The 12,333-nt window shown below is 43.7% G+C and overlaps 1 protein-coding gene across 1 annotated transcript in view; it reads left to right on the top strand.

Annotated features, from left to right (window-relative positions):
- The window catches only part of BACH2 (BTB domain and CNC homolog 2), a gene marked incomplete at its 3' end in the record, with an annotated part of 292,225 nt that extends 280,172 nt beyond the window's left edge, over positions 1-12,053 (top strand). Inside the window, exons 5-6 of the mRNA XM_080700670.1 lie at positions 5,543-5,749; positions 11,571-12,053. Of these exons, the coding sequence (XP_080556796.1) occupies positions 5,543-5,749; positions 11,571-12,053 (690 nt within the window). The remainder of the gene's footprint in view (positions 1-5,542; positions 5,750-11,570) is intronic.
- Between the last annotated feature and the right edge of the window lie 280 nt (positions 12,054-12,333).

Raw genomic sequence — 12,333 nt, 5'->3', positions numbered from 1 at the left:
GCTGGGCTAGCACGTGAATGAAGCGTAGGCTCATAGCGCCATCTGCTGGCCCGTCGAGCGCAGGCGCAGGTGTCCGCAAAAGCTAAGCAGTCTGAGCTGGTGATTGTATCCTGGCCTAGCAATATGCAACTTTCCTTTAGTAGGAGCTTCTGAAACAGGACCAAAGTAAATCTGGAAATTTCTGAATCGTCAGCAAGAACCTTAGAAAGGGTAGTGACAAAGATCTCAAAGGTGCAGCACTGGGCGCTTCACCTCTTGGTTGCTGAGAAGGTCCTAGATACAGCTTGAGTGCACTTCTCGCCTTTTGCACCAAAGACTTTTACATTTATTTATTTTCATTGTTTTCTATCGTTTTCTTAGAAATATACTTCAGACCACCATAGGACTGTAACCAATCATTTATCTACACATGGAGGACATAGCCAGTCCTCTAGAGACTGACATCCTCTTTTTAGAAAGTGCTTTTTTGCCTTGGCTTCTCAAAAGTTTGAAATTAGAACAGTGCACGACAGTCCCCCAGTACTTGGGAGACTGAGACAGTCGGATCACAGGTTCAAGGCCAGCCTCAGCAACGTAACAAGACCCTCAATAACTTAGCAAGACTCTGTTTCAAAATAAAAATAAAAAGGGGCTGAGGGCACAGCTGGGTGTGGTGGCACACGCTTGTAACCCCAGCATTTGAGAGGCTGAGACAGAAGGATTGCAGTTTGTGGCCAGCCTCCTTTACTTAGTAAAGCCCTTTGAAACTCAGTGAGAACCTGTTTCAAAATAAAGAATAAAATATAGGGCTGGGGGTGTAGCTCGGAGGTAGAATGCCCTGGGTTCCATCCCCAGTACCACAAAAAAAGAAGGGGCTGGGTGCATAGCTCAGCCATAGAACAGCCCCAGTACCCAAAAAGAAGGTTACTGACAAAGTGCCTACATGGATTATCTATTGCTGCATAATAAATCACCCCAAACCCTAATGACTTAGAACCATCACTTAGCCTCTCTCACAGTTTCTGGGAACTAGGTATTCAGGAGTAGCCCATCTGAGCAAAACTGGCTCAGGATTTCTTGTGAGGTTGAGGTCAGGTGTTGGCCAGGGCTGCTATCACCTGAAGTCTGACTGCAGCTAGAGAATCCATTGCAAGGCGGCCCATTTGCATGACTGGCAAGGTATACTGTTACTGGCTGGTGGTATCAGCTCTTTCTTCTCCACAGGAGCTTCTCCACATGGCTGCTTGCACATCCTCAAAGCATAGCAGCTGGTTTCCTCCAGAAGGAGCAGTCTAGGAAATGTAAGGGGAAGACACAGAGCCTTTTCTGACACAGCCTCAGAAATGGCACAGTGTGACATCTGCTACACTCTGTCCCTCATAAGACAGGAGCATGCACAGAGGTGTCTCAACATTATGTCGCAAAAGAAAATGTGAGATGAGACGGCCATGCTGGGAAAATATAGTCTCTAAAGTACCTAAGAGTTACAGTGCATAACACCATACAGCTAAAAAGAATACCTCATTTTGCAGACGAGAGAGTTGAGGCTCAGAGAACTAAAGTAACTCACCTAAGGTCTCATGTCTGGTGAGAAGGAATAAAGCCCAGTTCTGATTCCTAGTCTATACCGGCAGAGCCTACCAAGTTAATTCCTTATATCTCTTTTATGCTTTTGTAACTAAGAGCCTTGCTGATAGTTTATCTTTCTAGCATTTTCCAATGTATACAGGGATCTTTTCACCTCAGTGTTTTACTAAAGTCTTTAGATAGTATTTCCCTATAACTTGTCATTTTATTGAGTTAGGCTATATGTCATATGGAAGAAGGCTTCATCTAACTATAAAGTCCCTCTTACAAAAGTGCCACGCACACTTGTAATCCCAGTAATGGGAGGCTAAGACAGGAGGATCAAAGTTTCACAGCCAGCCTCAGCTGCCTAGTGAGGCCCTCTGCAACTTAGTGAGACCTTGTTTCAAAATAAAGAATAAAAAAGAGGGCTGGGGCTATAGCTCTGAGCTAGAATGCCCCTGGGTTCCATCCCCAGTACCACAAAAAAAAAAAAAAAGTGCTGTGCTGACACCTGTAATCCCACAATTTAGGAAGCTGTGGCAGGAGGGTCACAAGTTCAAGGCCAGCCTAGGCAACCTAGCAAGACCATATCTCAAAATAAAATTTAAAAGGGGCTAAGGATATACCTCAGAGGCAGAAAGCTCCTGAGTTCAATCCCCAGTACCACACACAAAAAAAGTGCTACGGTAATGAGAAAAATGACACATTTTCTTTTTTTTTTTTCTTTTTTTTTATATTTATTTTTAATTGGTGCACTGTATTCATACATCATAATGGGATACATACTTTTGTAGACATACATGCACACATTGCCCAGTCAGCCCCCACCCGATCCCCACCCCGATCTCTCCCTATCCCCCACTCCTATGCTTGGCTTAGTAGTTGACATCTAGTATTATAGCAATTTATCCAAAATTAAAAATGATAATCTCTCATAACAGTTTCATTTGTCTGATACCAAGCTTTTGATGATTTAAAGATAACATTTCAATATTTCTTTTTGCTTTCTTTCTTACCAGAGAATCTATTTTTTTCTATTTTTTAGGTGAAACTATCATATATTTATATATTTATTTTTCAGAAAAAAAAATCTATCCTAATATGGAATATGGACTCTAGGTACCCACATCGATCTTGAAAAAGAACAAAGCTAGAAGATATATATTTTCTGATTTCAAACCATATAAAGCTACAATAATTGAAACAGTATAGTACTATTCTAAAGGCAGATATATAAACCATTGGAGTTAAATAAAAGCCTAGAGCTAAATTCTTCCCTATATTGTCAAGTTATTTTTGACAAGGTTTCCACGAACATTTGGTGGTGGAAATAATAATATTTTAACTAAATATTGTTGAAACATAATAATTACATGGAAAAGAATAAATTGGACCCTTACCTAATCCCATATACAAGTATTAATTCAAAATAGATAAAAGACCTAAATATAAATCTTAAGACTATAAACTTTTAGGAGAAAATCTGGGTCATAAAACCTCACAACATTGAAATTGGCAGTGATTTCTTGGTTATGATTTCAAAGGCACAGGCAACAGAAGAGTATACAAACTCCCTAAAAAATAAAAAACATATTGTATATCCAAAGACAATGTAAACAGAGCTAAGAGTTACTAATAGAATGGGATAAAATATTTCCAAATGCTATATCTGAAGGTATATTAATATTCCAACTAGAAATCCTAAAAATTAACAACAATAAAGGCAAACAATACCCTTTAGAGATAGGTAACAGACTAACATAAATAATGAATCTCCACAGATAACCAATCTTAGTTGTCTGTTGGATGGAAAATCTTGTTTCTCTAGTTCTGATGTGTGTTACCTATTTCTTCTTTGTAGTTAATCTCTTTGAGTATTTTCTCTAGTGCTGGTTTTGAAGACATAAATTCCTTCAGTTTCTGTTTGTCATGGAAGCTTCTTATTTCTCCATCTAATTTGATAGAAAGTTTTGCTGGGTAGGAAATTTTTGGCTGGAAGTTGTTTTCTTTCAAAATTGGGAATATGTTACTCCAAGCCCTTCTGGCTCTCATAACTTGGTTTGGGAAGTCTGGAGTGATTCTAATTGGTTTGCCTCTGAATGTCACTTGGCCCTTTGCTTTTGTTGCCTTTAAGATTCTCTGCTTGGCTTCCACATTGGTCATTTTGACAATTATGTGGCATGGGGATCCTCTTCTCCGATCCTGTCTAAAGGGAGTTCTATACGTTTCCTGGACCTGCGTATCGACCTCTTGCTCTATGTCTGGAAAATTTTCTGCTATTACTTCCTTGAAGAGATTGTTGATCCCTTTAGTTTCACTTTCTTTTCCCTCCTCTATTCCAATTATTCTTAGGTTAGCTCTCTTAAAATGGGCCCATATTTCTTCAATATCAGATTTCTGCTGTCGGATATTTTTTCCTAGATTAGAAACTATGCGTTCATTTTTGGAATGATCATCTTCTAAGAGCGAGATTCTGTTCTCCATGTGGTCTAATCGGTTGTTCGTGCTTTGAATTGAGGCCTTTACTTCATTAATTGCATCCTTTATCTCTTTTTGGCTCTCTCTGAGTTCTTTTCGAAGCACCTCTATTATTTCTACAGTTATTTTCCTGATTTGATCTTCTAGAAATCTCTGATTTTCTGTTTTATCGGGTTCTGATGTATGTGGGTTCTGATGTTAATACTGGAGCATTAATTGCTCCAGTATTATTCCTCTTTCCCATGATTTCGGAAGTTTGTGCCTTCTCTGGGTTCTTCCCTTGGGTCACTATGACTTCACTTAAGGTGCTCTGGATCTCGAGTCAGTAGTATCTCAGACCCCACTACTCCTTTACTGGGTTTTATCACAGAGTCTCCAACCCAGAGAGTCGATAGAGGCTGCTTTAGACCGTGGGGGGTGTCAGGTTGCACGTTCTCCTATGGTGTGATATCACTGCCACCGCCCCTCTCCCACTGGGTCAAGTCCCAGTGAGTACAGTACTGGGATTTCTCCGCTGTGGCCCGCAATTTGACTCACTGTTCTTGAGTACGCAGATGTAGCTGTAGTGAATTCGGTGCTGCTGCCGCCGGTGGCAATATGGCGCCGCTGCTACGCCCTCGGCTGTTGGGCTGGCGTTTTTTTTTTTTTTTCTTGGTTTTGATTTCCACTCTGAATCCCTGCAGCGTGTGCTGAGCTCAGACACTGGGGGCTTTAGATGTCCTCTGCGCCGAGAAATCCCGCCTGGCTGTTCCGCAGCGGCTCCCCTCGGCTTGCTGTGGCCGTCCCGTGAATTCGCCGGCAGTATGGCGCTGCTGCCGCGTCTGCCGCGTCCTCGGGCGTGAGAATATCCTCTGTGGCTCTGTTCTCAGTCTGCTTTCTCTCTGGAGCCTGGTGATTTTTTTTTGTTTCTCTGGTGATGTTGTTTTCTGGCTTTGAAAGGCGCTGATTTTGTGGTAATGGATATTTGTTGTTAGCGGGGCTCTTAAGCCCCGCTTTTCTCGGTGGCCATCTTCCCGGAAGTCCCCCAAATGACACATTTTCCATGCCATTTGCTTCAGAATTTTAGGGATGACAACCACATTACATCTATGTGTTCTTATTCTGTTTGATTTTCTAAATATTTTATCTCACTTATATTTGAAACAGGGAGTAATTCGTCACTGCTTACTTTCAGTAATTTCCATATTACTTTGTCAACTTAAAAAGTGTTTTTTGAGCCGGGCGTGGTGGCGCACACTTGTAATCCCAGCATTCGGGAGGCTGAGACCTGGAGGATTGCAGTTCGCGGACAGCCTCAGCTACTTAGTGAGGTCCTCTGCAACTCAGTGAGACCCAGTTTCAAAATAAAGAATAAAAAATAGGGTAGGGAGTATAGCTCGGAGGTTGAATGCTCCTGGGTTCCATCCGCAGACCCGAAAAAAAAAAGCGTTTTTTTGCCATTTTCTAATGTTCTAACTGCCTGAAATAAAATTAAGATCCAGCTGCCATAACCCTATTCTTTTATTCTTGGTTCCAGGTCAAACTTCCTTTTCCTGTAGATCAAATCACAGATCTTCCAAGGAACGATTTCCAGATGATGATTAAGATGCACAAGCTAACCTCAGAACAGTTAGAGTTCATTCACGACGTCCGGCGGCGCAGCAAGAACCGCATCGCGGCTCAGCGCTGCCGCAAGAGAAAACTGGACTGTATTCAGAATTTAGAATGTGAAATCCGCAAATTGGTGAGTTGAACATCAGTTGTGTTCAGCGACCTGAAATGGCCAGGACTGATATAAAGTTATAGCAATGACAGAAAGAGAAGTAGAAGAAAGGGTCACTCTTCCAAGGGAGTTTGGATTTATTTTTAAGCAAGAAACAATAGCTTTATATCTGCAGTGTGTATGGGTGTGCAGGTGTGCCACAGTTTATCATATCCTCCAGCCATCCATATATAATTAATTCCTTTTTATTTTCCATTTGACATGCAATAATAGTGGCTGTTGGTCGCATGCATCTATGGACCAGGTATTCTTCTAAACTATTTTTGTGGATGATCACATTTAATTTGCACTATGACTTAGATACTGTTTTATTCATATTTACAGAGGGGGAAAAACTGATGCAGAGGGATTAGGTAATTTCCAAGGATATGGTAGAATTTAAATGCAAACCCAGGTGTCTGATTCAAAATCCTATATTTTACCACTGCTTTCTCTGCCTCCCAGCAGAAGAGGATAGATTAACCAGCCGGGTGTGGTGGTGCACACTTGTAATCCCAGCATTTGGGAGGCGAAGAAACAGGAGGATCACGGTTCTCAGACAGCCTCGGCTACTTAGTGAGGCCCTTTGCAACTCAGTGAGACCGTTTCAAAATAAAGAATACAAAATAGGGCTGGGGCATAGCTTGGAGGTAGAATGTCCCTCAGTTCCATCCCCAGTGCCACAAGAGAGAGAGAGAGAGAGAGAGAGAGAGAGAGAGAGAGAGAGAGAGAGAGAGAGAGAATAGATTAGAGATAGGACATCTACCTAAATGGCAGAAGTTAATTAGCAAGGTAATTTTCTTGTGCTCTTTGCAGTCTCCCAGGATCCTTGATTTTGCAATTCTGCCTTAAAGTGGCTACCATCTACCATTTCTTCCCTACGCCTGAGAGTTTTTCTCTCAGGAAACAAACTTTTATCCCTGAAACTATTTCATACCAAGGGGTATGTCTCCACCCCTTCTTAGTAAGCAGCCTCAAAGTACAGAAAGTAAATATAGGCACTCAACCTATTCAGCTCTGCCTTTCTGATGGCCACATACTCAACTCCGATCTATGTGAAGGTGAAGTCAAGGGAGGCCACATATGTCTAAGTTTGGGTTCTCAGACTATTTGCAGAAAATTCTTTGCCCTCATGGTAAGTCACTGTCCTGATGAGAACCTAAAAGCATAAAGATGAGATGTTTTAAAAGCATAGAGAGCCGGGCGTGGTGGCGCACGCTTGTAATCCCCGCGCTTGGGAGGCAGAGACAGGAGGATCGCGCAGGTTCGAAGCCAGCCGCGCGCGCTGGTTTAGGAGACCCTGTTTCCAAAATGAAAATGTAAAAAATAGGTCTGGGAGTGTAGCCCGGAAGTAGAAGGGCTTCCAGGAACCCCAGTACCACCAAAAAAAAAAAAAAAAAAGCATAGAGAACTGGTATATGTTATTAAAATAGCAATAGCCCTAGACTTCAGAGATGTGTGTGTGTGTGTGTGTGTGTGTGTGTGTGTGTGTGTGTGTGTGCGCGCGTGCGTGATACTGGGGATGGAATCCAGGGGCATTCTACCTCCAAGCTACTCCCCCAGCCCTATTTTTTATTTTTATATTTTTTGAAACAGGGTCTCACTGAGTTAGTTGTAAAGGGCCTCACTAAGTAGCTGAGGATGTCCACAAACCGCTATCCTCCTGTCTCAGCCTCCCAAATGCTGGGATTACAAGCATGTGCCACCACACCCAGCCATAGATTATTTTTAAAATAAACATGATGCAGGAAAAAATCTGCCCATGTGCAGTAGTAACTCCCATCACCTACAAAGTCAAGCCCGAGCTCCTCAGCAAGACAAATCCTGTTGAGGGACTACATAACGGGCACCAAAAGACAATTAGATAGGAGGAGTAAGTTCCAATGTTCTACAGAGTAGCACAGTCATTACAGTTCACAGCAATTTAGTATATGTTTTATAAAGAAATACAAGATAGGAGTTCAAAGCTTCCCAAAACAAAGAAATGGTAAATGGTTAAGGAAAGGGAAATGCAATTATCCTGATTTGGCCAGCATATACTGCATGCATATGTTGAATTATCACACTGTACTCCATAAGTATATATAGTTATGTGTCCATCTATTTTAAAAATTGTAAAAAAATATACCCTTCCCCCATGATTCAGTCTGTAGCTGTCCCTCAAGCATCACCTCCCACTTCATTCCCAGGACTTGACCCCCTAATAAAATCAAACTGTCTACAGTTTCCCCCATCCCCTCTTCTGCACTTCTGTATATGGGCTTGTGCTGTTTCCCCTCTGCCTTGGACATCCCCTACTTTTTCATTCTTTACCCACCCCCTTTGGGCTTTAAGAATCATCAGAACATCTTTGCCACTGAACTACATCTCCATGTTTTAACAACAACAAAATGTAATGTAAGCCAGGTAGCAAAGCAGGATATTCCTGCTTGTGAGTGAAGGTCTCACAAATGCCTGGTGGGCTTAGGTCACCTGCCATGCATGAGTCCACAGGGTCTTAGGCATATGTCCATAGTACACACTATAGTACACACTGTACTATAGTGTGGGAGCACACTACCTGTGCTCCATTTCAGATAGTGAATAACTCTACCCATGTTTGAGAAATGCTTGATTTTAGTAGTTAGGGTACATAGCACTCAGTATCATTGTGTAATACCAAATAAATAATAAAAGCTAAGCTACAAACCAGCCAGAGATCTAAAGCACTTTGCTGGTATTATCCAGTTGAAAAAAAAAGACATCTTCGAGATCTCCACTCACTTGTTGGCAGCCCCTCAAATAATGTGCTGTGCTTCTGTGATGAAAGAGAGCTCTGTGTACTCATCAATATACGTGCATGACTTAAAGCTTCTTGTTTTATTTGTGGTCCTAGGGATTGAACTTTGGGGTGTTCTACCTCTGAGTTACAACCCAGCCCTATTTTATTTTCTATTTTGAAATAAGGTTAAGTTGCCAAGGGCCTCACTAAATTACTGAGGCTAGCCTAGAACCTCCTTTCCTAGCCTCCCAAGTCCTGAGATTACAGGCATGCACAGCCACACCTGGCTGAGCTTCTTGCTTTTAACTAAGCCACAAATCATACTGCTTTTCCCACAGAGAGCCAAAACTCTGCTCCCCCAGAGAAAGTGGCCTGGGCATTTTTCGGATGAGTAGGCCCCTACGGGTCAATGCCTAGGTCAAGAAGACTTGGTAGAATTGAGAGTGAGATTCCTCCCCTGGTGTCTATGAGGTGCTACCCTGGATCTGCAGATTTCTAGGTTCAAAGGAGAGATGTCCAGGTTACACAGCCACAATGTAAGACTTTTTCTCTAAGGAGACCTCCCAGATTGTTTTATTCCTCATCAGCCAATGGGGACACTGCACCCATTTGGTCTCAGTGGCCACTCAGAGATGGGTGGGGCAGGCAGCTTCCGCCCCCACCAGGGCTCACCCTGCAGGTCCCCGCAGGCCACACACTTGCTCTGCTCCCATGCTGCCTCCCGCACGCCCGCGGCTCCGCTTTTGCAAACTTGCATAATGTATTTCTCTCGAGTTACACTTGTACATCTGTTTATTTTTCATTTTTAAAACATGTTTTCTTGATAAATTTATAAATATTTTAGCAGGTGCCCTTTCCCCATGTAAATCTCTCTTCCCGACACACCCGCCCACGCTGCCTGCCAGATTGTACTTGTGTTTCCAGCACGTGCAGTTAGTTCCCGTGTCAGAGACTCGCTCTGTGTCAGATGCTCTGCTCTCCCTCCTCAACTAACTATCTCTCTCTCTCTCTCTCTCTCTCTCTCTCTCTCTCTCTCTCTCTCTCTCTCTCTCTCCCACCTTCCCATACCCTCCTGGCCACGCTTGCAGAAGGCTGGCCAGGACTCGCTCATGTGCCCAGCTTCTTCACCCATCTCATTGGGTACACCTTATGGAACCTCCCATCTCCTCTCCTCTCACAAATATTGATGGTAAAGCCTTAATTAGTCCCTTTGCTTGTGCTAAACTCATCCTTCTGGAGGAGTAAAGAGTTTAAGATATGCGCATATGTGGGGTTTTGTTTAAGGGGGAACATCGGGCTCAAGCTCCACATGTCTGTCTTTTCTAGCTGTGTCCAGGAAAGATCCCTGCCCGGGATTCACTGCAGAGTCCCCAGGCTCCTAAAGAGGATCTGATTTGTTTAATGTGCTCTGTTACATAGTCCAGAGAGACTGCTGATGCCAGGTTGAACCACAGGAGATCACTGATGATCACTTCTCTTCATTAAATAGCCTTATTTATTGCCAGGCATGGTGGCTCACGCTTGTAATCCCAGCGCTTGGGAGGCTGAGACAGGAGGATCGCACAGGTTCAAAGCCAGCCTCAGGCCGGGCGTGGTGGCGCATGCTTGTAATCCCAGCATTCAGGAGGCTGAGACCTGGAGGATCGCAGTTCGCAGACAGCCTCAGCTACTTAGTGAGGCTCTCTGCAACTCAGTGAGACCTGGTTTCAAAATAAAGAATAAAAAAATAGGGCAGGGGGTATAGCTCGGAGGTCAAATGCCCCTGGATTCCATCCCCAGACCCGCAAAAAAAAAAAAAAAAAAAAAAAAAAGCCAGCCTCAGCTACTTAGTGAGGCTCTCAGCAACTTAGTGAGACCCTGTTTCCAAATAAAATATAAAAAAGGCCTGGGAGTATAGCCTGGAGGTAGAAAGCCTCTGGGTTCCACCCCCAGTACCACAAAAAAAAAAAATAAGCTTATTTATTCAGAGTAGTTTTAGGTTCACAGCAAAGTCATATAGAATATACAGAGCTCCCCTACTATCAACACCCCCTTACTATCCATCTTCCCCACCAGAATGGTACATTTGCTACAATGGACGGCCCTACCTTGACATATCTCTATCATTCAAAGTCTTTACATTAGCGCTCACACTTGCTATTGTACATTCTATGAATTTTTGTTTGTTTTGTTTTTATTGGTATTAGGAATTGTAGCCAAGCTACCCCCCAGACCTATTTTATTTTTTACTTGGAAACAGGGTCTCTCTAAAATGCTGAGAACCTCATCAAAAGCTGGCCTTGAACCTGTGATCTTCCTGTCTCATATTCCCAAGTACTGGGATTACAGGTGTGCACCTCCACGCCCAGCTTTCTATGAGTTTTGACAAATGTGTAATGACATATATCCACCATTATAGTATGATCTAGAGTAGATGCGCTGGCCTGGAATCCTCTGTGTACCACAGAGAATATTCCTCTTTCTCTTCCCTGTTACCCTTGGCAACCATTGATCTTTTTACTGTCTTCTATAGTTTTTCCTTTTCAGAATGTAAAATAGATGGAATTGGTCAGCTTTTGGCCCCCCCTCAAAAACAGTAATCCAAAACATTAAGGGTACTAGGTGGTACTGGGGATTGAACCCAGGTGCGTCCTATTTCTGAGCTACACCCCCAGCCCTATTTTTCAACCATAAGATTTAGACCTAAGAGTTTTCCACTTGAGTGCCTACCAACCCCCAATTCCAGGAAGCCAGAACATTGACTCCCTGCAGTTTCCTGGGCGGGGGTGATATTGCTGGTCACTCGCCTGGGCCCCAGAGAGGAATGAAGAGAAAGTCATGGAGAAGGTGTCAGTATCCAAGGCACATCTGGATGAGCTGCTCAGATGAGAAATGTGGCAGAAGTGTGTGTCCAGCTCCTTGGATGTGTATGTTTTTTAAGTGTCTAGATCCTGACCTGTCATTCATGAGCAGCATTATAATGTAGGAAAAAAATAAGATCCTATGCCCTCCAATTCAGGCTTAATGAAGCCTTCTCTTTTTTTCCCCCCCTCTGTTGTCCAGGTGTGTGAGAAAGAGAAACTCTTGTCAGAGAGAAATCAACTGAAAGCATGCATGGGGGAACTGCTGGACAATTTCTCCTGCCTCTCCCAGGAAGTCTGCCGAGACATCCAGAGCCCCGAGCAGTTCCAGGCCCTGCATCGGTATTGCCCCGTCCTCATACCCATGGATCTCCCTGGAGCGTCCAGTATTAACCCCACTCCCTTGAGTGTTGAGCAGAACCTTGCAACCTCCCAGTGTTCAGTGGGGGAAAATATGCCCTGCTGCTTGGAGCCAGGTGCGGCTGCTCCCGGGCCCCCCTGGGTACCCAGCAACACCTCTGAGAATTGTACCTCTGGGAGGCGGTTGGAAGGTGCTGACCCCGGAAACTTCTCAGAGAGAGGACCTCCTCTTGAACCCAGGAGCCAGTCGGTGACCGTGGACTTCTGCCAGGAAATGACTGATAAGTGTACCACTGATGAACAACCCAGGAAAGAATACACCTAGTGACTCAGATCTGCCTCCCAGTCCTCACACCTCTCCCATCCAGGATTTCTTCAGTCAGCTAATGGCGCTGCTCATCTGTTGTCTGGAAGAACCGAGAATGAATTTGGTGCACACTACAGTGGTCTTAGCAGCAATACTGTTCCCAAGTATTCCCTCCTCTCTTCAAGCAGGAGTGATAGATAGTTACCTTCACAATGGTGCTATGCCTTGCTGAGGCAAGGAACGACGACAGTGCTGACACTGTCTGTCTGTGGGTTAATTTCAGTCTTCACAGGGATAG

Source organism: Muscardinus avellanarius, assembly GCF_963383645.1.
Source record: "Muscardinus avellanarius genome assembly, chromosome: 8".
In the NCBI taxonomy this organism is placed as follows: Eukaryota; Metazoa; Chordata; class Mammalia; order Rodentia; family Gliridae; genus Muscardinus; species Muscardinus avellanarius.
The sequence above is the reverse complement of the archived record's forward strand: the minus strand, read 5'-3'. Positions and strand labels throughout refer to the sequence as shown.